General features: G+C 32.0%; 2 protein-coding genes across 3 annotated transcripts; both read left to right on the top strand.

The window, feature by feature from the left end:
• Window positions 1-792: 792 nt before the first annotated feature.
• On the top strand, window positions 793-5342 carry LOC108486330 (probable E3 ubiquitin-protein ligase RHG1A). 2 transcript variants are annotated; one of them, XM_053029703.1, is made up of 6 exons: window positions 793-927; window positions 2521-4138; window positions 4227-4277; window positions 4536-4634; window positions 4718-4858; window positions 4935-5342. In XM_053029703.1, exons 2-6 carry the CDS (start codon window positions 2561-2563, stop codon window positions 5064-5066), a joined length of 2001 nt encoding a protein of 666 aa, XP_052885663.1. In that variant the 5' UTR covers window positions 793-927; window positions 2521-2560; the 3' UTR covers window positions 5067-5342. The 2 variants fall into 2 exon arrangements, with proteins under 2 accessions (XP_052885663.1, XP_017645819.1); XM_017790330.2 differs by having other exon boundaries at window positions 843-1365.
• A 6530-nt stretch (window positions 5343-11872) lies between these two features.
• LOC108483978 (subtilisin-like protease SBT3) lies at window positions 11873-14414 on the top strand. The gene has a single exon (XM_017787558.2). The coding sequence runs from the start codon at window positions 12034-12036 to the stop codon at window positions 14326-14328; it is 2295 nt and encodes a 764-aa protein (XP_017643047.1). The 5' UTR covers window positions 11873-12033; the 3' UTR covers window positions 14329-14414.
• The last annotated feature ends 11541 nt before the right edge of the window (window positions 14415-25955 follow it).

Raw genomic sequence — 25955 nt, 5'->3', positions numbered from 1 at the left:
AAATGGTAAGAAAATGTAAACCATACAAGTGGGATCAAATTCCCTGTTAATAACAATGCCATGTTTGTACTAAAACATTTTTTTCCATGTTAAGCATTATTTGGGGAAAGTGATTTAGTTTTTAATTAAAGATTTTAATGGGATTTTTTTGGTCACAAAGAAAAGGTGGACGAATGGGTAAGGAAAGGAAAAGAAAGAAAGATAAGCATGTGGATTGATGGAGTAAAAGACTAAAAGAGGCCTAAAGTAAAAGGAAAGGGGGCAGGTGCTTGGCGTGAACGAGATGGAAATGAAACAAAAACAAAGAGAGAAGGTGTTTTTAGTGTTTTGTGGGTGCCTATGGACCGCATTAGGAGATGGGTCTTAATTACATTATAAAAATAATATTTTATACATCCATTCATATCTACCTTTGGTTCTAGAGAAAGATTGAGAAAAAAAATCATTTTTAAGGGTAAATATACATTTTAGTATCTGAATTTAATTTCAAAGTTCAAATTGGTCCTAAAGTTTTCTTACTTAGATATTTTTTTTTTATAATTAGGGGTATAGAATGAGATGCTGGTGATTTAATTCAAGTACTCATATCTCACAACTTAATGCATTTGTTACTAGGCCAAGAGGTTGTTGACCAATTAGATACTTGAACTTAATTTTAACTCTTTATTTTGGTCAAATTAGATAATTAAACTTGATTTTTTGATTCAAATTAATACCTTAGATTATCTTTTTGGTTCAACTTATTTACACCAATTTGAATTATAGAATTTAAGTAGCTAATTAAAAAAAAAATCAATACCCTACAACTAAGTTTAAGTAGGAAAATGTATATTAAAAAATAAAAATGACTCAAAAAAACCCAACTTGAGATTAACATTTGGTTCTAATATAAGAGAGAATAAAGAAGGAGACAATGAAAGCCATTTGGTAAGCAGCCTAGCATGACACCTTTGCCTAAGTGGTGGTGGTGGTGTTGTTTGTTAAGTAATTTGTTTTTATTGTTTTTTTTTTGCTAGGAAATTGCTCTTTTCTTTCTCTTTCTCTGTAGGGTTATTTGGTAAATTAATGGTTATTGTCATCTTTTAATCTCTTCTTTGTTTCTTTGTATTTGAGTATTTTTATTTTCCCATTTCATTTTATCTTTCAAAGGGCCTCTCTCTTCCTCCCATTGTTTCTTCTGGTGGGGTTTTTTATATTTTCTTCTTCTTCTTTCTCTCTTTCTTTTTTTCTTGAGAAAGGAGAGGAGAATAGCTTCAAAGATTGCTTTTTTATTTTTTATGATTCCTGTTTTTATGGTCTAATCCTTTATTTTCTTGTTAAGATTCTCTTTTAGATCGATCAAGGTCTTTCATTTCCACCTGCAAGGTGAGCCCTTTGGGTCCTCTTTTTCATATTTGTTTGATCGGTTGATGATCAGATTAGATATGGATGATATGTTCTCTTTGGTTGTTTATTTTCCTCTTTTCTCCCTTGATTTTGGGTTATCTTGCTTTTGATAGGGGTACCCTTTTTTTCCTCAAAGTTTTGATTTTTATGTTTTTGATTTTGATTTTTTGTTGTGTTTTTCCTGGATGTTTGATCATTGAGACCATCTCTCGTAATAGCTGATTTACAGAGAGATTTTGCTCATGGTTGCCATGTTTGACCTGAAGATTATCTAATTTTATTTCATGCTTTGTGTTTGATTCAGTTTTTTCCTATGTTTCTTGCTCTTTCTTGTTTATGATTTCAGATTATTTTACATTTTTATGCTTTTGGGGTCTCATGTTCTTGTCTTGTTTCATTTTGGTATACATTTGGGATTATCTTGTGTTACTTGATGCTCATTGTTGCTTGATTTTGATTCTTGCCAACGCTATAAAAAATTCCAGATTTAGTTGTTAGGTGCCCTTTGGATTCAAACCTTTTTGTGGTTAATAACAATGTATGAATATCTTGTGTGGATTAAAATAAAAACTTGGGATTACTCCACATTAGTATTAGGTTAATTTACCCTGCTACTAGCACCACATTTGATGATCTTTGTTGATTTAATTACATTGTCTAAACTCTATATTACTTGGTGCAGGTTGAGATATTACTTGGCTTAAATAGTTATTGCCTATTTCTTGCATATTACCGGGTTTGCTTATAACTTCTCGTCCGCCTTATTTCCAAAGCGTCATTTTTATCTTGTTATTACTATTAGATAATATGTATTAAAAGTGAAGTTGCTTTTGCTTTAATGTTCTATATGTATGTTATTTGTTTTCATTTGTGTTGTTGGCATCCATACCATCTTGAATCATGCATTATTGTAGATTAGAAGTAGTATTTGCACGGCATTGCTTTCTATGGTGATAATTGTTTGCTACAATTGGTTTCTTCATATCTGAGAGGCAAAAAGTGTTGCAATGAGGCGACTTTTATCATACTTCTTACTGTTAGAGATCTGAAAATAGGCTTTACTGTATCTTTTATATACCACTACCTTGTCTCTTTCACTTCCTTGTGCCAGTTGTTGATGTACATATTTTTCAGGACTTCGAAATAATTTGTATTGAAGTGCATACAAGCCCTAATGCAAGGGCAAAAGGGTGCTTTTGGTTCCTTCTCTGAAACCTTCTTTGATCAAGGCTCTACATCGAGTAATGCTACTATAGAGCAGCAGGTGTGCTGGAATAATATTCAAAATCCCATAGAAAATAGATTTCCTGATTGTTTGCCGTCGCATAATGACATAAACATTGGATATGTGAACTCCATTAGTCGAGAGGAGCAAGAGCCAGGCAGATGGAGCTTAGAAGAGCCTAGCTCTAGCGGCACACAGAATGAGGTCAATCATAATGAGAGGAAAGTAGACCATGTATGGTCGTCTTCCATGAGTGCTTCTGTGACTGCTGAAAAGAACTCTCCATTTGTCCAAAATTCCAATTCTAATACAGTATCCCGGAGTCTCAACTTAAATGCAGCCATAGTTGCTCACGGTAATAACAACTGTCAAGTTATGGATCGGTCTAACCTATATAATCCTAGTGGATCTGAAAGGGATCTGATTTCATCAGCTGCTGGTCCTGAAGGTTTTAGACTCTCTTCTAGAAGTAGTGGATATGTTGGGGATGATAATGATAACAGACCTGGTGATGGTCGCCGTGCATCTTGCAAAAGAAAAGCTCTTGAAGGAAACGTTGGGCAGTCCTCTTCGAGTGGAAGTTCTAGCTACTTCCATTGTGCAGAAAGTAGCGCCGGGCATGGTGTTTCTGCTAGTTCTAGTGTAGGAAACGGCATGAATATATCTGCCTCCTCAGGACAGGCACACCCTAGACTTGGTTTAGAGGTGGGAGGATCAGGTTCTGATGCCAACCCTGGACCAATCGTTTTACCAGCTGCAAAGGGCTCCCACAGGAACTTCCGGCTAAGAATAAGTCCATCAAGCATACAGGAACCTATTGCTCCTCCGGTATTTTCTACAGGTGATATGACCAGGCGGTCTGTTATTTCGTCTTCACAGCAATCGTCAAGGCTTCCAACTGATCATTCTTTGGACATAAGGTCAGCACCGGTGCTAGATAATGCAAGTCTTCAAAACCCAAATGTCGCAGTTCATGTTCCGACTTTGCCTAGAAATGTACAGTCATTTAGGTGGAATGGCGGTTCTGGCTCTAGAACTGGCAATACATCAAGTTCTAATATATCTGGGGATAGAGATGCTGTACCACATGAGGGACATCAATTGAGAAGCATGGCTAGGAACCTGTTAGATCATCCTATGTTTGTTCGTGCACCTGAGTTGAGAACTTTGGTTCGGAATCCAATGAATCGAGATGTAAATAGTGGAAATTTAAGTGTTCCTGGAAATTTTGCTTCTACATCTCGTGCTGGCTCAAGTTCTGGTGCCAATGCATCTTCTGTTCCCACATGGGCTCCTCAGCCGAATCACCCTTCTCAATATCCGCGGAGATTGTCGGGACTTGTTCGTCGACAGTTGATGTCTTCCCTTGGCCCTGAGTCTGGTGGCCCGGGCAATCATCCTTCACTTCAATATCGTAGGTTAATGTCATTGTTGGAGAGACAAGATGCTGGTTTTCTTGCAGTACCCCATTCGTTACGAAATTTAGCTGCTGCCACTGAAGGAAGAAGCAGGCTCGTTGTACCTGAGGTCTGCCCTCTAACTGCATCTTTATGTTTGATAAGTGATAGCACAATAGTAAAGGCTATTTATCATGAAAAATCTTTTCATGGTGCAGATTCGCAATGTCTTGGATCTCATGCGTAGGGGTGAGAACTTGCGTTTTGAGGTAACGCTTTTAAATTTACTATCATGTTGTAATTTGATTTAGTTCTTATCTTAAACCAATTGAAACATGGAAACATTAAAATTTCCCTCCTTTTCTTGTTCATTTGTCCCTATGTTTATGTAGTTGCCATTCTTCGAATTTGGTCTGCTACGAGCAATGGATTGCCATTTTGTAGGACCCCAAGTTTTGTTTACTGATAAGAATTTACTTGTCACCAAACTAGTGACTTTTCTCTTTCTAATTTGGCTTGTATGGCAGGATGCTGTGATCCTCGATCAATCAGCATTTTTTGGGGCACCTGATATTCATGACCGGCATAGGGATATGCGGCTCGATGTTGATAACATGTCATACGAGGTATTTTCTATATCCTTGGCATCCACCATAAGTTTTGGAGTTTTAAAATTGTTCTCACAATAGAATTGTTTTGTGGGTAATAGGAGTTACTGGCTCTAGAAGAGCGCATTGGTAACGTAAACACGGGGTTGAGTGAAGAAATGATATCAAACCAGTTGAAGCGACGAAAGTACTCTAGTGTACCAGAAACTCAGTTAGAGACAGAACCATGCTGTGTTTGTCAGGTAATTATTTTTCTTGGATACGGTTTATTTGCCCGTTCTATGAACCAATTAAGTAAATATTTTTACAAACGTGCAGGAAGAATACAACGACGGTGAAGATCTCGGAACACTCAAATGCGGCCATGACTTTCACGCCGATTGCATTAAACAATGGTTGATGCACAAAAACTTGTGCCCCATTTGTAAAACAACAGGACTGAATAAATGAGATGAACCGTTTGGTTTTTTAGGCTGATTAGTTCTTGCCTTCAAGTCCGACATCGAAAGATTGCGGCTTGGCATTTTTCTTTCAGAACTCTTCCTTATAAAGCAATGTTCTTGGTGGATGATGACACAAAAGTTTGAAGCACTGGGAATATAAACCTACATTTCCTTCATCTTTAGTTTTTAATCATTGCAGTATTAGAGTTTTCTTTTTTTATGTATGGATCCTCAGCCCATTGGCGACATAAATTATTGAATCTCTCTTTACATTTTGAAGTAACTTGCATGATTTTTTGTAGTTTCTGCCATTGTATTAAGCGTAAGTTTACAAAGCTCTTCTTGCCGTGGAGGTGGTCCATTGCTACATATGGTGCTTTGGACTCCACGCCACGCCACGCCACGCCACGCCACGCCACCCCATCACACCACTCCTCCCTCCTAACCCAACCAAATAACAAGTTGTAATATCTCATCAATGGAATCAATGCACAAGCTAGATCGTGAACGCATTCGTGGCTGAGGCCTTAGCGATATGCCTTGGTTCTTTCCTCATTGATTGTCATAGATGGCATAATGGTTATATTTTAATAATATATTCAAATTAAATTTTACAAATAACAAATATTAATCACTTACAAATATTTAAATTTTATATTCCATATATTAAAATATTAATAACGAGTTTCATCAAATTATTTTTTATATTCTTACTAAAATACCATAATGTTAACAAATTTGAACATTATTTGAATGCGTCTTATTACTTCACAACATCATGTTTAAAATGGACTTTTTATTTCTCAAAAATAATTTTTGACAATAATACTAAACACTTAAATTTTAAACCACAATTATCAAAAGAAGTTCTCCACGATATCTCAACACTTGAGTTTAAATTCAATTCAATCAGATCTGATTATAAGAACATTAGCAATTCAAATCCATTAAACCTAAACTTAAATTGACTTGAATACGAAGCTAACATGAATTTGAAATGATTCGAATATAAAATAATTCGAACCCAGAATAAATTGAACAAGCAATCCAGAATAATTTGAACTTAAAGTGATGAAACTTAAAATGAATTGAAACCAGTAATGACCTGACCTAAAAACTCGAATTTTAAACACAAATGACCTAAACCAAAAATAACTCAACCTTGAAATGGCATGAACTCAAAATAACCTAAACTAGAAATGATCTAAACTCAAAATTCATATAAATTCAAAAATAACCTAATCGTAAAACGATTCTAGCTAAAATAACCTATTCAGAACTTAACTCAATCCAAACCAAAACCCAACTCAACTTGCTAATCACTTGTAAATGGATGCTTCAAATTTCATTTTTTTAATTATGAATATTTGAAAGGTCTTAATTCAATCATCGCAAGTATTAGCTAAGGCTGAAATCTTGGGACGTTGAGTGCTCAAGTTCAAATCTCATTATTATAAAAATTATAAGTGAAAGTACTTTGTAGGTCTCTTTATTATAAGGGCTGGATTAAATTAATTCGTTTACTATTAAATGGATTGACTTAGTGCATGTACTATTAAAAATAATCAAATAAGGTCAAATCTCAATAGAAATAATATTTAATATTTAATAGAGTAAAAATCTCAAGTCTCAATTTTACCATTTCAATTAAATTTTATTTAATTTTTAAATTTTTTATAAATATATATTTTACATAATAAGAAAGGGTGTTATGATTTTTATTTGGGTTAATCTCATTTGATGTTTTAAATTATGAAAAATTCTAAATTGACCTTCTAATTTCAAAATATTTTATTTAATCTTTAAAATGTTAGTATCATATTAATAATGTATTTCCTAAATTTCATTAATAGTTTAAGCATTAAATGACAGATCAAATTTAACATAGAGTATATTTAAAACACGCGGATCAAATTATAAATATTTATATACCTATTTCATGAGCAACTTAAATGTGATGTGTAAATTTAATTACACTATTTTTTTTTCTTTTTGGTATACAAAGAGAGAGAAATAATGGTTACAAATATATCATCCTAGGTTGTGCTAAACCATTCAAATCATTAGGGAGAGGTTGTAAAGATTCATCTGGCAGTTGCAAAAACAAGCTGAGCCCTAGCGGTCAACCGAGACGGCTAGAAGCCAAAGCTTCGGGGTATTCGATTATCTCCTCGATAGATCTCGTTGCATCATATCGTGAATCCCTCGTACCAACGAATTATTAGTCCCACTCCCCAAAAAGCATAGGATTAGTTAAATTTGATTACGAGTCGAGTTAGATTAATTTAAAATTTTAGTTCTATTTTTTAAGTTTAGACTCGATAAAAAAAATAGGCTTAAAATTTTATCTAAGTCGGACTTAGATTAAAAATGCTAAAGCCAAATCCGACCCAGTCTACTCAGATTAAATTTTTATATTATTTTTATATAAAAAATTAAAAAATATATACTACATCAAATACATTAAATACGTTAAAATAAATATTTTCTGACAAATTAAAAATATATCAAAAAAGTCTTTGTACTTAAATAACCTAAAATAGTTATAATTTAGCAAACAAATGCATCTAGTAGCAAAATTAATAATAAAATAAAATTTATATAATATCCAAACAATAACAACAAAATAGTAGCAATATAATTGTGAAATGACAATAAAACAATTGATTCGGTTAAGTTTGGGAAAAAATCCTACCTGAGACCCGACCCGTTCAAAAGACGGATTTTATTTTTAGTCTAAATATATTTTTCAGACCTATATTTTTATTAAAATTTTTTCACTTTTTGAAACAAGCTTTGAACTTGAATAATGACTCAGAGATGAAGATTTCAACACTGTCCAACTCAAGAATAACGTTAGCGCCTCCAATTGCCATGCTTGTGCCAAGCCGTCATCTGCGCCTTACAATTCAAGCATCAGTTGTAGAACAAATACCAACATTTCGTGCGAAGCCAATAACCCATCGTCCATTATGAACCCTTATGCACCCACCAGCATCAGTGAGGCGGTCTTATGGTAAATATACATATGATTATAAATTGATTTATATGTTTTAAAAAAATTTAATGTTAGATTAAAACTAGCATTTAGCTAAATTGATAGTTAGGCTAATATAAAAACTTGATTAATATAATACTGATATTTTGAAGATTTAATTAGAACGTTTTAAAGTTTAGGAATCAATTTGAAATTTAAGCGATAATTCAAGGATATTTTATAGAATTAACTCTTTTATCTAAACACATGAATTACATTAAAGCCAATCAATTCAATTTGGTTAAAATATGCTCCAAATCCTTATACTCTTTATACATTTGGAATTTAGCCCCTCTATTTATATTTCTAAGAATATAGCTCATTTATTTTTCAAACTTAAAAACTTAAGTCCAATTGTTAATACCATTAAAATTATTTTCTTAAATTCAACAGCGCGATGTTTTGAAATAAAAAAATACCCACTCAGGTAGTAAAAAAAAAACGTTGTAATGAACTTGAATTTAATAAGAATTTTAACGATATTAATAATTGAACTTGAAATTTTAATTCTAAAAAATGGAACTAAATTTCAGATATATAAAGATTTTCGGGATTCGGAGCATATTTTAACCATTTAATTTTGTCCATATGGCATTTATTTGACGGTACCATCAACCCTCCATGCCTTTCAACAATATGAAAAAATTGGCGAAAATGAATACCATAAAATTGATTTCTTGCAAGTTTTGGCATGAAAGGAACCCTTATGGGACAATGATTTAAGGAATTAGATCGGCTATTACGGGCAGCAAACGGAAAAAGGCTCTTTCGTTTTTTTGTTTTTTTTTTACCTTTAATCCCTACTTATTTTATTTATTTATTTTATCAATTTTGTCATTGTCTTGCTTAGTCCCCATGCAAAGATTCCTTTTGAGGAAGTTTCTTCTAGGAATCATATATGTACAGCGTGTTACCTTCATTTCTTTTTTCGTTGCTTAGAAGCCCTTTTGAGAATTCACTTACGCCAAGGCATTTTTGACTCTTGGGTCAATTTTGGCTTCAGACAGTTTTGAGTTTAGGATTGCTTTAGGGTTTAATTGTTTGAGTTTGAGGCCCGGATTTGTGAGGTCGGATGATTACAGGTTTAATCATTTCATGTTATAATCACTTCATATTTGAATTATTTTGAGTTTGTGTTGTTTTGAGTTTGTATAAATCATTTGGAGTTCATATGTTTAGGATACAAGTCACTTTAAGGTTTGAATGAATTTGGATTTTGGTTGTACGGATTCTGATTATTGACTTCTTATGATCAAATCAAATTGAATCAAGTTTAATTTCAAATGGAGTGAATTTAATTTTCAAGTCTGAGTCATAATTGACATGAAATAACCTTTATTTGTCATTGCATCGAAGGCGAATTTAGGGATACGTAGAGGCTTTGGCCCTCTAAAATTATAATTCTTCTTTTAGTTCTCTTAAAAATGATAAAATTAAAAGTTAATATTTGATAAAATTACACTTTGACTTCAAAAAATTTAAAAAATTTATTTAATCCTTCTAAAATGATGAAATTATAAATTAATACATGATAAACTTACACTTTAATATCTTAAAATTTATAATTAAATTCTACCATCCTTCCAAAAAAATAATTTTTGACTTCCCTCTTGAGTTGCGGTCACTTAGCTTCACAATTTGATGTTCTAAATGTAGCTTCAATTTTTTTCTCTAAAATAAAAAAGAAATCCTATAGAAGAAAAAATATCTATTATACTCATTTTTTTCAAGTAGCAATAATTTCAATAAAATTAGCGATTATAAGTATTAAACTGAATAACTATTTCAGCTATAACTTAACAACTAATTAGAATAAAGCTAGAGGATAATCCACGTATTTACATAGGGTGAAACTCCAATATGAAATCTCAAAAATTCTAAAACAATAAACCAAGGCCTCATTGAGATAACTATTAAAATTATGGATAAATTATATCCAAGGTCATTAAACTATTAATAAATTTATGTTTTGGTCTCTCTATTTCAAAAAATTATAAAATAGTTATTGAATTATTCGAAAGATTTCATTTAAGTTATTAAACTATTCAAAAGCTTTTATTTAAGTTACTTGGTTGCTAAGTTTTTTTCTTTAAAAGTTTGGTTAGCGAGCTCCAAAAGATAATTCGGTGATTAATATGGTGGATCAATAACAATCAACGAGTAAAAAAATATACTTTAAATCTAATTCAATCTGATGGTCGTTGTTGGAAATCAGAATTTTTTTTTTTAAATTTTGGTTTACAAATTCATGACATTCAAAGCTGTTTCATGAAAAAAATTAAATTGTAGAAGAGAAAGGAAGAAGAGCTTTTGATTGGTATAGACGATGTAAAAGGAGAAGGCCATACATCAGTAATTTTAACAACCCAATGATTTAAAAGAAAACTTTCAAATAGTTTAATAACCATTTTATAAATTTTTAAAATTAAGTGATTAAAATGTAAATTTATTAATAGTTTAGTAACCTCAGATGTAATGATAAAAATTTATGGAATGATTCGTTTGGGAGAGAAAGATATATACAGAGGCACCACTTTGTGAATAAAAACAAATTCCAAGGACCACAAGCAACATGTCGTTCTGGTTTTGGCCAAATAAAAGTTGAGGAAAATGCTGACATTGAAAGCTTCGGTGCATTAATCACTTGGTTAATCCCATCCCCACTCTATATAAACTATTCTATAATCTACCTATTTGTTCACGCGTTTAACTCCCACTTTATGTGTATTAAATATGACCCATAGAGTCAATTGTCAATGAATTTCTTCAATTAACAAAGAAAAAATCATCATAAATATTAGTCTTATTAGGATATCATCAAGAAATTTAGACCTAGTCAAGATTTGATGTCGTTTAATTAAGGTTTCGAATTTAAATTTTATAAATAGAGAAAATAATATTTAATTTTTTTTTAAAATTTGACTTAGATGTCAAATTTAATTAAAATATAATGTGGGTGTCTGCTTCAAAAATTTTACACCAAGCAAAACCAAAGTGCTTTGGGAAAAATGGACCAAAGTGCTTTGGGAAAAATGGGTTTTAGATAAGAAGATAATCCATGGCGACTTATAGTATTCTCTTTCCTCTTGATAATCCTATCAATTTTCCATGAACATTATCATAAACAATTAAATTATGCTTGAGTGATATAAGATTTGTTTCATTGTGAACTTGCACATGGTGGGGGCTCTATGACCTACAATCATTGGTGTTCTTTTATTTTTTATTTTATCTTTTATTTTAGGTACCATAGCCAATTTGTTACATCTAAAACTAGAAAGGCACTAAAAAATAATGATTAAAATATTATTAGTAGATAAATTTAGAATTGATTTATCTATTAATTATGACTGTTCATTTCACGATTCATTTTGTAGATTCGAATTATAAAGATGATATGCTTTTAATGAGTAAGTTGTACCATAAGAATATCAAATTTTTTTTACTATTCTGGGATATAATGGGGGAAATGGATAGGCAACAAATCCACACATCATCTTTTTGTGGTATCCTTTCAATAGTGCTATGTGGTCCTTGTGGAAGCAAAATAGGGTGCCACCCATTCCTTGATCACTCCCCTATAATCTTTTAACAAAAGAAGGATATGTGAGAATCAAATCGAATGGTACTCGATGGAATCGACACTATTTACTATTGTAACTATATTTTGTTCCGACTAAATACGGACCTATTGTAACTAACCGGAAGCTACACTGTGAACCTCAATACAAGTTAGTTCACTGTAGGAAAACATGTAGTGGATGACTTGACTTTAGACCCTCGAGATCCATTACTTGGATGATTGGATCCCAGTCAGACAAAATTGAAGATAATAGCAAAGACTTCCAAGTTCCCAAGCTTTACCAACTCCCTATATAAGCTTTGCCAAATTCATGAAAGTCTTCCAAAGCAAAAAAATATCTCATAATTCATTACCATGGCAGCTGATATTACCAAAAACCTGTATGTTTATTGTTGGGTTTCTTTTTGTGTCTTGTTTATGTTTATCAAACTAGCAAAATCTGACAATTATATTGTCCATATGGACATCTCTGCCATGCCCAAAGCTTTCTCTAACCAGCACACCTGGTATTTGGCCACTCTTTCATCTGTTTCAGCCAAATCCAAAGCTGAAACCAACCCGACCATTTCTTTTTCTAAACTTATCTATACTTATAACCATGTTATTCAAGGTTTTAGTGCTAGTCTCACACCTGCAGAGCTTGAGTCCTTGAAAAATAGTCCGGGGTATGTTTCATCGGTTAAAGATAGAGTTGTAAAGGTCGATACAACACATTCTTTCGAATTCCTCGGCTTGAATTCTGGTACCGGTGCATGGCCAGTGTCGAGCTTCGGCAAAGATGTAATCGTCGGGGTGATTGATACTGGGGTTTGGCCAGAAAGCGAAAGCTTTAATGATAATGGGATGAGTGATGTTCCATCAAGATGGAAAGGGGAATGTGAAAGTGGTACCCAATTCAATTCCTCATTGTGCAATAAAAAGCTTATTGGTGCTCGGTTTTTTAATAAAGGTCTGATTGCTCATAATTCCAACATCACCATCTCAATGAATTCCACACGAGACACAGAAGGGCATGGTACCCATACGTCCACAACTGTTGCTGGAACTTATGTGAAAGATGCATCGTATTTTGGCTATGCACCGGGGACTGCTAGAGGAATGGCACCAATGGCTCGTGTAGCCATGTATAAAGCTCTATGGGAAGAAGGAGCATACACCACTGATATAATTGCAGCCATTGATCAAGCAATTACTGACGGTGTCGACGTTCTTTCAATGTCATTGGGCTTGGATGGAGTCGAGTTATACGAAGACCCTATCGCAATAGCCACATTTGCTGCCATAGAGAAGAACATTTTCGTTTCCACATCTGCAGGCAATGAAGGACCAGATGTAGAGACTCTACACAATGGTACACCTTGGGTTATAACCGTAGCCGCCGGCACCATGGACCGCGACTTCGGCGCAACCTTACTCCTCGGTAACAAAGTGTCAATCAATGGCTTAGCTCAATATCCAGGGAATTTCACATCAACTGAATTCCCAATTGTTTTCATGGACACATGTAGTAACAAAACCGAATTGAGCAAAATCAAGCAGAAGATTATTGTGTGTCAAGATCCAGGCAAGGAAGATTCGCTCAACGATCAATTTAACAACATTCAAGCCGCTGGTAACATTGCCGCTGTCTTCATAACGAATAGCAGCAGTGTCGATGTATTCGCCCAAAGCCCATTTCCAGCCATTTTCTTGGTACAAAAAGATGGTGACACAGTTGTGGATTTCATTAAAAGCAACACTGACCCAAAAGCCAGCATTGTGTTTAAAAAAACAATCCTTGGTATTAAGCCATCACCAAGGGTGACTAGCTATACGTCTCGAGGTCCATCCTATAGTTGTCCATTGGTTTTAAAGCCTGATATTATGGCACCTGGTGACTCAGTCCTCGCTGCATGGCCTCCAAATGTTGCAGCAGCTCGTGTAAATCAAGACCTTGTGTTCACCAATTTCAACTTATTGTCGGGAACATCCATGGCATGTCCCCATGTTTCGGGTATAGCAGCACTTTTAAAAGCTGTTTATCCTAATTGGAGCCCTGCGGCAATTCGATCGGCTTTGATGACAACATCTGATCAAATCGATAACACAGGTAGTCCGATCAAGGATATAGGCGGAAATCTCCGACCGGCTGATCCTTTAGCCATGGGAGCTGGTCATGTTAACCCCAATAGAGCTTTAAATCCCGGACTTATATACGATGCTACGGTTCAAGATTACGTTGATCTCCTTTGTGGTCTAAATTTCACACAACAACAAATTAAAACCATCACGAAAACATCATCAAACAACTGTTCCAACCCTTCTCTTGATCTCAATTACCCTTCTTTCATAGCGTTTTTCAACGACAGGGGTGCGAAACCGAACTCAACGACAGTCGTGGAGTTTGGAAGAACTGTGACTAATATCGGAGATGGAAGCTTTACATACAAAGCAAATGTGACACCTATCAATGGACTTAAGGTAACAGTGGAACCAGACACATTGGTTTTCAAGACAAAATACGAGAAGAAAAGCTACAAGCTGAGCATTGAAGGTCCAAAACAATTGCATAAAGCTGTGTTGTTTGGTTATCTCACATGGGAAGATATTGGAAAGGAACATGTTGTTACGAGTCCAATAGTTGCCACAAGCTACAAAATTGAAAAATGACAAAACTCCCATTGTTTTTTCTTTAAATTATCTTCATGTTTTTCTGGTAATGAATAAAGCAATTATAAATGTTCAGCAAAAACAAATTATTATTTTTTACAGTGAATTTTGATTGAACTTGTCGGTTTTAGACTAACAGGCTGAAGACATATATGATTAAGGTTTTTGTACGGTTCCTAACAATGAAATAAATTGAAACAATTGTAATGCTTTATGGTTGTTGCTTGTCTGCAGGTCATGTATGATTATTGAATAATTTTCATATCTTTCCAGCTAATCATAAAAATAATTGTCAAAATTAGACTGTAAATTACTAAAAATCTAAAAGTCTTCCCACATTTTGCATTTTTTTTTCTATTTTATTTTAATGCTTTGGGTGAGGGTCCCCTAAGTATAAAATTCTACCCAACAATTATTAATTGTTGCCATTAATTTCCATTAAAATAGTCTTTTATTTCCCTAATAAGAGAAATAAGTTTTTTTTAAATAAAGTCAAAATTTGCTATTAGTACTTATATTATGCGAAAATTGTAAATTTGATCCTTATATTTTAATTTGGTCATTTTAATCTATATTCTATTTGAATTATAGAATTTTAGTCCTCACCAAATAGTAGTTTTGAAATATGTTAAGTTAAATTTTGCTATTACCAAAAATTAATGTGGCAAATATATTTTCAATGGCGGACTAACTAAAATTTTAAAAAAAAATTGGGGATCTAATTAAATTTTTAAAAATTTTAAGAAATTTAATGAGAATTTTTTTAAAAAAAATGTGAGAAGGTTTAATTAAAATATTCAAAACTTTTATAGATTTTAATTAGAATTTTAAAAAAATTTGAGGGCCTAAAAAAAATTTTCAAAAATTTTGAAGGGCTTATTGATAGTTTTTTAATTTTTAAGTGGCCAAGGTCCCTTTTGGCTCCTCTTGCATTCTCCCTTTGCATATTACTACATGTGTAATGCCATACGAGTTTACTATTTTCACATAACATTCATAAAAAGTCATGCCATTTTAGTTTAATGTATTTAACGACTACGTTTGGGTCATGATTGAAGTCTAAAATTCAACATTCAAAAAGCATAAAGATTAAAAATGACCAAATTGAAAATATAGACTAAACCCACAACATAGAAATTGTAAAAACCTAATAGTAGAATTTGACCTACCATATTTAATCACTTTCATTTGAGTCGAGACTAAAATCTCAAATTTTGAAATATGTAAAAGCTAAAAAGGATCAAATTAGCAATAACTAAATCTTACAAGAACTAACAACAAATTTTATGTTAAAAAATGGGTTAATATATATTTTTTGCCCCTTGAATTTTGCCACTTATACCTAACAGGTATTTAATTTTTTTGGACGTAACTTCAATTCCATCACACACTTTAGTATCTTAGCAATAACATAGTTAAAATGTGATGATGTGACACTAACGACTAATAGCATGGTAACACGTGGCAACACCACATTTTAACATGTGGCAAAAATAAAAATAAAAAATTTAAAAATTATAACTTTTTACCCATAATGAATCGGACAAATGATTGTTAAAATAAAATATATTTTAAATTTGAATAAAATATTATATTATTATATTATTATGAAATTAAAATATATAAAATCTAATATTTATAAAATATCATATTTTATAACAAATATAAAAATATGTTTTATATAAAATATATGAAATCTAAAAATATATAAAATGCATAACTCAGACATTTTATAAAATATCAAATTTTATGTATTTTTAATTTAATAATATTATAAAAATATGATAATTTATAAAAAATTTAAAATTATATTAAATTACTAAAAACAAGTCTAGAATGAACTTAGACAAATTAGTGATCCATGTTCAAATGTATATAGACAAATATATTTCCAAATTCATTTCTTATCTATAAATCTTTTAAATTTTTTAATTTTTACCGTGTGTCAAATTGTGGACCACATGCAACTATGATATAAACTGTCAGTGCCACATAAACTTATTTTACTAATATTCCTACTGAAATACCTATGTGAATAAAATTGAAGGTTAAATACTAATTAAATCCTTAATACCAATTGAAATACAAGATCTTGGACCCTTAAAAAGTTAATAATAACCCTTTTTCTTTTCCCAGTGAGAATATACTAAGTTCTGACCCACAAATATTACAAAAATGAACAGCTAGCCCATGTGTGGAGAATGACTTGACCTACAATAAATTGCCGATGGAAGATACTATAGGTAACACAACATGGACGTGAAGACGTTGCTTGCTATTGCTATCTCTATATTCAATGATTTACAGATTCATGGAAAAATATCATTTTTAAGTCCAATCACTGCCCCTAATCATGCCCTATATTTTTTTGAAAAATTACTCTTGTGGTACCAAATTTTATAGATGTTTCCTTCTTTTGGATAAAAGACTTGAATTGGTGTTTACATTCATCATGGACTACATTATTGTTGTTTCCTTACAAATGCAAACAAACAAAGATGCTATCAGACTAGATTTCATTTATATGTATAAATATAAGAATACTCTGGGCTTTTCACATGTTAGAATAATCAATCCTTCAATTCGTGAGATTTAACTAGAATATTTTTCGAAATATGTATTTTTAATTCTAATTTTGATTTTTTTCGTTAATTCTATCAAATAATTTTATATGACTTTTTTAAATATATGATGTGATGACTTATTCATCTTGACACTTTTGCATAATTTGACAACTTCTGCGAATTTTGAAAAAACACAAAAAGGAGAAAAAAATGTATAATGTTTGTTCAATTATACAAAATGCTATGTGTAATATGTCACATCATCACATGTTTAAAAAATTAAGTTAAATCAATTTATTTGACCGAATTAATGACAAAAGGTTGACCTCAAGAATAAAAGTTCACATTTCGAAGTGTAGAAATTAAAAATGATCAAATTATAGTAGGATTAAATCTACCAAAAATGTATGGTACAAGTATCTTTTATACAGTTCTGAAAAAAAAAGGACCTTTTATACAAATTGAGAAGAAAATTTCATCGTTCGAGTAATGGAATTTTCAATAGTGTTGAGTGATTTGGAATAAGATATAGGCTTAGCTACAAAATTTGCCATTAAACTACCCCTTTTCCCACTTATGTATTTAAAGTGTTTTTTTTGGTCAAAAAGTGGTGTTAAAATTATGAATTCATTTCATGTAAGACATTCAGTAAGAATATGCCATGTGTTAAAATGGGACGAAATCTTTTAGGAGATGTATCTAAAGTGATGTTTGCCAAGGAGCCGGCCAAACTCCCAGTAACAATCGAAAGTTTTGTCCCTCAAAGAGGATTTTGTCTCTTGTGCTCTGTCGAGAGCAAGCATGTCGTGAGCATCTACCCTGAGGCCTAGTTCACTGAGCTAGGAGCACCTCAATTGTATGTCGGCGTATGACCAATCACCAAGTGGAAGTGAGCGTCTTGCCCTTAGTGAGATTTGAACCCCTGACTTTTATCATATAGGTCACATTTTGGGGATAGTGGTACCACCACTTGGGTTAGCTAGCCCAAGGGTGAGATTTTAATGTCCCCTTAGTGGGTAATTGTATGCCTATGTATGGTTTAAGCACTCTTGACTCTGTGAATTAAGTTCTCAAGACAACAGCTCATAGCATACTGGTCTTAGCAAATAAAACTCTCAAAAAATAATACATTCTATTGTCGAAGAACTGATCAACTACCCAATAAATAATACTTTTAAAACTTCTCTCGAAAAAATCTATCCCTTCAACATCTTTTTTTTCTTTTAAAAAGTTGAATTTGTATTCTCCACCCGACAAAGATGAAGTCACCATCATAGCTGGTTAGTAGAACATTACGGAAAGCTAGGACTTTATTTAATCAATATTATGTCAGTTAAGATTATGAGCTGAATCGTAGAGAGATTTTATTCCAAGCTCTTTGGCCTTCAAAATTTATTTTTCTATGATATAGTCAACCGAATAATCCTCATATTATGGGGAAAAGGGGAATATTAAATTTGTTAGGAGTATGGGTTTAACTGGTAAATGTTAGTCTTTGAATTTAAGGGATGGGAACATCTCTGAAATTAAGGGATGAATGAGAATTACGGAAGGCAAAAATTTCAAATTCTATAGGTTTTAATCTCTTATAATTTTATAATTTTTTCTGAACAATTTCTTTTACTCATATCTATTCATTGTAACACAATGTCTAGAATTACCTATAGTCCCTTCTCAACTAATATATAGGAGGATAATGCATTTCAACGCACTCGAACCCACGTCTTTCTACATTAGCAACAATACTCATGTCAATTAAACTAATACTCAATCAACGCTTTATAAGTAGACCTGATCATGGGTTGGGCACTCGGCCCTGCACGAAACGTGAGAAGGTTTGGGTAAAAATATAGGCCCGAAAAATAGACTTGGACAAAAAAATAAGGCCTGTTTAAAAAAGGGGCCGGGCCTCAGGTAAGGTATTTTTCAATATTATTTTATTGTTGTTTTCTCCCTATTTTACTACCATTTTACTATTATGTTGCTATTATTTTGTTGTTACTGTTTGGATATTGTATAAAGCTTATTTTATTGTTAATTTTGTTATTATTTTAAAGATATTTGTTAATTTTGTTATTATTTTAGAGATATTTGCTTGTTAAGTTGCATTTATTTTAGTGTTATTTAAATATACATATTTTTAAAATTTATTTTCAATTTGTTGGGAAATATTTATTTTGATGTTTTAGTATTTTGATGTATTATATATATTTTAAAATTATATAAAATAATATAAAATTAATATGGGTGGGTCGGGTCAGGCCCAGATTTTAGTATTTTTATCCAGATCGGGCTCAAGCCTAGCAAACGGGCTTAAATTTTTAGTTGAACCAGGCCTGGCCCATGCACACCTCTATTTATAAGGGTTATTTTTAAAAATGATAAATCAGATTTTCTTTTAAAATTTTCGAGATATGGAGTCAAATTTAGATAAAATACACTTGATTTACTTGATTTATGTATTAAAATGCTCCTCTTTTAATTTTATAGCTAGCTTTTTATATTTTAATTATAATTTTATAAGAATTTACAAGATATATTTTAACTTTATAAATAAAGTTGTTGTAATTTTTTTACTTTTATAAAATTTTATAATATATTTGATTTAATTTGGTAAAAATTAATAAATTTTTAAAAATTATTGAAAAATTTGAATTGAGTCAAATCGGAGCAAGATTGGGAAATTCCTTTTTGGATTGAGATTGAAATTGATTGAGAAAAATACAAATTAAGTCGAAATGAAGTTAAATTTTTTTTATCGATTCCACCCCATCCCATTGTCATTCCTAATGAGAATGAATCATTATTTGAGCCATTGAGGATGAGCTTCACCAAGGAGAAGATCCCTTACAATGGTAGCATTGAAGCCCATTGGCATTGGAATTTTCATTTTTTGAAGCCCTTTATAAAAAATTGTTTGAACTGAATTGTAATTAATTTGATTTAATTAGTTGTGGACTTCCATTTAAGTAAATTTAGTTAGTTTTTTTTTTCTTTTAAGTTTTTCAAATTGATTAACAACATGATTTTTTTTATAGAAAAAAATAGCACAAAGCGTTTACATTCTTAAAGTATTATCGACATATAGAAATAGTATTATGTTTAGCTAACAGTATATTCTTTATTGAATCTGGAGGTTCCCAAAACTGTTGTGCGTTACTCAATCCACTTGAATCTATTTTGACCATATGATCAATAATTTTATTTTGAAATCTCGAAACATTATGAATAAATCAATTTTATTATTATAAGATAATAATAAGATTGTTTTTCTGATTTACATCCTACATGCAAATTAAATTTAAAATAAAAAGAAATTTAAAAACTTATCAAAAAAAGAATTGCCTATTTTGAAATAGTAAAAAGGAAAGAACCACCATTTTCCTTTTTAAATAATTTTATACTTTTATAATTTTAAATATTTTTTATAATTTATAAAATTACACTTAGAATAAACATAAACAAATGAATGCTCAAATTCAAATAAACTTAAAAATCCATTTACCGAAGTTAATTTAAGATTTAATTTTTTCTTTTTTTTGGCATGATAATGGCCATGTCAATATAGTAATGATCAACAACAAAAGACCGTCAATTAAAGGGTTTAATTGATGTGTTTTTAATATTTGAGGGCCAATTGAATGAGTTTCTCACGATGGAGCTTAATTAAATTTTTTTTTTAATTTTAAATTGTTTTTTTTCTTTTTACTTTTAAACTTATTTAAGATATGTGGGTTAAATTACAAACAGATATACACATAGGTGAATCTAATGGCTAGACAGGGGCCTTATCCCCCTCCCACAATGAAAATTTTCATTTTAATCCTCTTATAAATAAAAAAATTATAAATTAATATTTACAAATATCTGAATCCATACTATCCATCACGATACCGTCTTTAATACATAATAAAAAGACCTCATTCATATAGAATATTTGATACAACTATCCCTGAAGTAGCAAAAATATCTGTCAAAACCTTATCATCAACCAAAGAAGAGACATTCGTGGAGCAAATATCCTTCCAACATAGGCTCACAAGGTTAAACCCTACTGATGAAAAGATTGCTATGTGTGACCCACAAATACACAATCACCATGTTCATTTTCTTTATTGCCATATCCCAGAGGAAAAAAGAAAAGAAAAGAGGTTTTTTCAATATAAAAAAGAAAGTGAGGAGCAATACTCATTATGGGACACCATTAAATTTTAAATGGTGGGTTAGTGGTTCTTATCTCCACTATTGTCTATTGTTTCAACCAGTAGGAAATAAACAACACCTCCCATTTGCAAGTCCAATATGCTCAATATGATTTGTAGGACAGACTTTATTTTTGTTTCTAACTAGAAGCTTTTTGTTAGAATTTATAAAATAAATCTACAATATAACTTAATAAATCAGGATCTGTCATGTTAAATCATTAAGAATAAATCAAGAACAAAACTAGATGCGGAAGCGGAAGCGGACCTGAATCCATGGATTCCTTGAAACTTTCTGGAACTTGGGGATTTGGTCTTCCAAATTAGCACACAAGAAATTCAGAGAATATCTGCTCTCTCTTTCCTAATGATGGGATATTAGAAAAGATATATTATGTATAATTTGGGGACCATAACCCTAATATTTATAACCTTAGCATATTAGTTCTAATCAAATTCTAATTAGCCTATCATTAATTAGAATTTGATTAGAAGAGTATCTACACATATTTGACCCATACTTTATTTAATAATTAAAAGCCCAATAAAATTCTAACCAAATTAGATCACTTTTAATTTCGGCTAATGTAACACCCCTTGCCCGTATCCCTCGCCGGAACAGGGTTCGAGGTGTTGCCCGACTTAAACTCAGTCGATCACACAAAAACAGTGCCGAAAAATTTCAATCAATTTAAAACTTTTCTTTTCACATGCAATCTGTCTCATATATGGGCTTACGAGGCCCAAAACATCACTAACCAACACCTTTGGCTAAATTATAATATCACATACTCAACATTGAAACCTTATACATGCCATAGACTCGAAATACTAGGATTTACTTACACCAATAGCGTGAGCTCGACGGTGTGATAATATCTCCGTGAACTCCAACCCGAAAGCAGTGGCAAAGTCAACAATCTATAAAACAGAGGAATGTAACAACGGAGTAAGCTTTCATAAGCTTAGTAAGTCTTAAGCAATGCAAACAAATAAACGCAATTATACTTCGATTATTCAATTTATTAAGTGGCCATATTCTAGGTATATTGCCATCTGGCCGAATACACACAAACACATAATGCACGTTCAGCATTCTTATCACACTTAATCTAAATTCGTATAACATAATTAAATTGAATACTTTCACATACTTTCACACCCTGACCCGGTGTATCATGATCATGGATATAGTTATAACATTTATTCACGTATGTATCACAATGCACGCTTATGATTCATTGCAGATCAAACTCATATATGAGTACATAATGCGTACCTGGCCCACTTAACGTACTGAATGTATTCATTTGTCAACCTAACACGAGGTACCTTAGTCATGGACTTTTCTCAAATCATCGGCATTTAGCTGTTAGGCTCGAGGCCGATATCGGTTCTGGGCATTATAGCCTACTAGGCTCGAAGGCGAATAGTATCTCACCGGCATTATAGTTTGCTAAGCTCAAAGGCCCGAATAATCAAGTCAACAAGTTCCATATAACATATTCATATCAATTAAGTACTAACATCATTCGAACGTATATAATTATATATCTCAAACACTTTTCTTTCATCTCATTTTCACACTTAGCATTTGATAGCTTGTGCATAACATTTCACTCACGTTCATTTCAAACTTATCATTCGATTATAAAAGCATATTGCATTTTTACCAACATGTTATACTTGCCATTAGGCCATATAAGCATGATACAATACACTATCATTTCATCTTTAACATTCGGCTAAACCATTATCTTACAAGGAACACCGAATTCACATAACATATCATTTCACGGCATTATACTACTGCTAGGCACGAAGGCGAATACACATCACCAAAGACGAAACACGCTAGGCATGAAGGCGAATACACATCACCAAGACGAAGCACGCTGAAACACGAAGGCGAATATAATACCAGCACTAGGCTGCGGGATTTATCCGGATATAATACCAAAGACGAAGCTCGGGATTTAACCGGATATTTTACCAAAGACGAAGCCTCACGGGTCTTTAAGCCGGATATAATACCAAAGACGAAGCCTATGGGATTTAACCGGATATAATACCAAAGACGAAGCCTCACGGATTTAACCGGATATACATCGAATATCATGCATATTTAATCATATTTTAACACCTCTCATTCAACATATCACATTAGTAGTCATTTGCTACATTCAGATATAAGCTCCTTATGAACACCATCATTTACATTTCGGTTCAAAAGTCATACATAAATATCACATATCCATTTCACCATTCAAACTTAACCCATAGTGACCATTCGACTCTAAGTCATATACATAAATTATTTATCGCACAACTTAATTCAGGTAGAACCAAAAGGTCACAATTCATCTAATATGTACATATTGCTCACTGGTTCGTACATAACCTTTCAAATTAGCAATTATAAGATGGTTCCGCACATAGCCCATCCTTATCGATAATTTACGATGGTTTTACCCTTACTCACATATAGGCATTTTTACCTATGCTTCTCAATTCACATTTGTGATTCAATTCCAATTGATTTAACATGCATAAGTACATATCGCATACCTGACCAACTTAATGTATTTGAATGAATTTGATTGTCGATTTAACACAAGGTCTCATAGTTGAACATAAACATGAAACCATTTCTTATACGTTCGATTCACATTAATCATAAAATTCATTTAATTTACATGTACTTAATTAGGTTGTTCGTACCTGAATAATTTACTATACGGAACGAATCCACATACCGTATTAGCCCATAGTCTTATAGCACCACACTTTTAATAGTTTATCGGCAATTTGCCTGCTAGGTAATAACCTGATTTCATCACCGGCCATAAGCCTGCTAGACCTTTAAGTCCGATGTCATTTCACTGGCATTACATCTGTTAGGTTTGAAACTCGAATATATATTATAATGCATAACTTATATCATCGACCACTAACAGTTACCTCATCGAAGTTCACATTTAATCACTTTAGTACCAAGCCACCTTCGGCTACCACAACGGACTAAATATAATAATTGTATACACATCATGGTTTCCTTTAGATATTCAATAATCACAATCGTGATATCTCCACCAGCACATAAACGGCATAGTTTATTCATTGTAACACTCATTTAGTGCATCAAATTTCCAAATCCAATTCAACTTAGGCATAATAGCCATAATCGACTTATAGCCTTAAATCATTACATATTCGGCACATTAACTAAATAAAATTTACATTCTCTTTACCATATTAATTTAACTCTTAGGCATATAAAAAGGAATCAAGCTTAAACACTTAAGAACTTACCTTGAATGTTGTCAAACGATTACAATGGCTATTCGATTACTTTCTCTTTTCCCTTATCCGAATTTTGTCCCTCTATGCTCTTGAGCTTGGATTTTTCTTCCCCAAGTGACCGAACATTCAAGAGCTCTTTTCCTCTCATTTCTCTTCTATTTTCAGCTTTCATGAACAAGAATGAACAAAAACCTTCCTTTTCTTCCTTTTTGTTATTCTATTACTAAACATTTTATGACACAAAATAACATATATTATTTGTGTCATACTTATGCTCATAACTTCAATAAAAAATTTGCACATGTTGTCTACCATTAACACCATGGCCGCCACTACACATAAAATGGGGAGTTTGACATGCAAATCCTCTTATTTTGCACTACTATTTATTAGGCCACTACATATTAGCCTATAGCATTTTCAAAAATTTTCACATAGGTCCTATTTCATAATTTCACTCACAAATGGCAGAATCAAAGCATGGGATTTTCACACATGCACTTTCACATGAAATAAACACATAATATAACATTTGATTATTTTTGGGACTCGGTTTTATGATCCTGAAACCACTTTCCGACTAGGGCCAAATTAGGGCTGTCACAGTTAACCTATCATGATAGTAAATAATAACATGTAATTATCCTTATTATATATGTGATGTCCAAATTTTCCAACAATCTCCCACTTGGACCACAAATATATACTAATTACTTTATAATTACATGTCATTATATAACCTTATGAGCTCAAAATTTTACTATTATATCCAAAAGTCATTCCGTACAATCTCGTCCATTAATTATGTTAACATAGAACCAAGGCGACTTTTGTTACAAATATCGTAACTAAATCCATCCATGATCACGTATATTAACACAACCAAATGACATAGATCAAGTATGAATATGTAGCATGAAAATTACATGCAATATGATCTAAAAATGTCTATTTCCAACTGGTCCTCCTTAGTGAGATCAAACTTTACCAAAATCAGAGTGTGGATAAATTAAATAAACTTTATTTCTGCAGAAAATAAACTTATTATTTTTAAACTGAAATAACTGAAAATGTGTCTATAACATAAAAGCATTTAAAAATACAAACTCCCACTAAAACCAAACATCCTTTAAATGACAATACACTCGTATGAGCAATGTGCTCTTATAAAACCTTAGGTGTAGTTCATTAGTAAGCGAATCTGCAATCATGGAGTTTGTCCTAATATGCTTTATAAGTACCTAACCACTCTAAACTTTTACTTTAACAACTAGGAACTTAAAGTCTATGTGTTTTGACTTTAATGTACTCCTGTTGCTATTGGAATAAAAGACTGCAATTTGTTTTCACAATTTGCACATTAGTGACAAAATCTTGTATATACCTGATGATCTCTCACTAATTAGATCTCTGATATGTGAGCCTGTAATCTTTTGTTCTCTAAAAATACTTTATAACCCTTTTGGATGCTATCTAATGGTCCAAACCAGGATTGCTTAAAATATCTGCCTAACATCCCAATAATATACACAATATTCCAATGTATAAAAACCTAAAT

The sequence above is a fragment of the Gossypium arboreum genome, chromosome 6, assembly GCF_025698485.1.
Source record: "Gossypium arboreum isolate Shixiya-1 chromosome 6, ASM2569848v2, whole genome shotgun sequence".
Taxonomy (NCBI): Eukaryota; Viridiplantae; Streptophyta; class Magnoliopsida; order Malvales; family Malvaceae; genus Gossypium; species Gossypium arboreum.
Note: the sequence above shows the minus strand (reverse complement) of the source record. Positions and strands in the feature narration are given on the sequence as shown.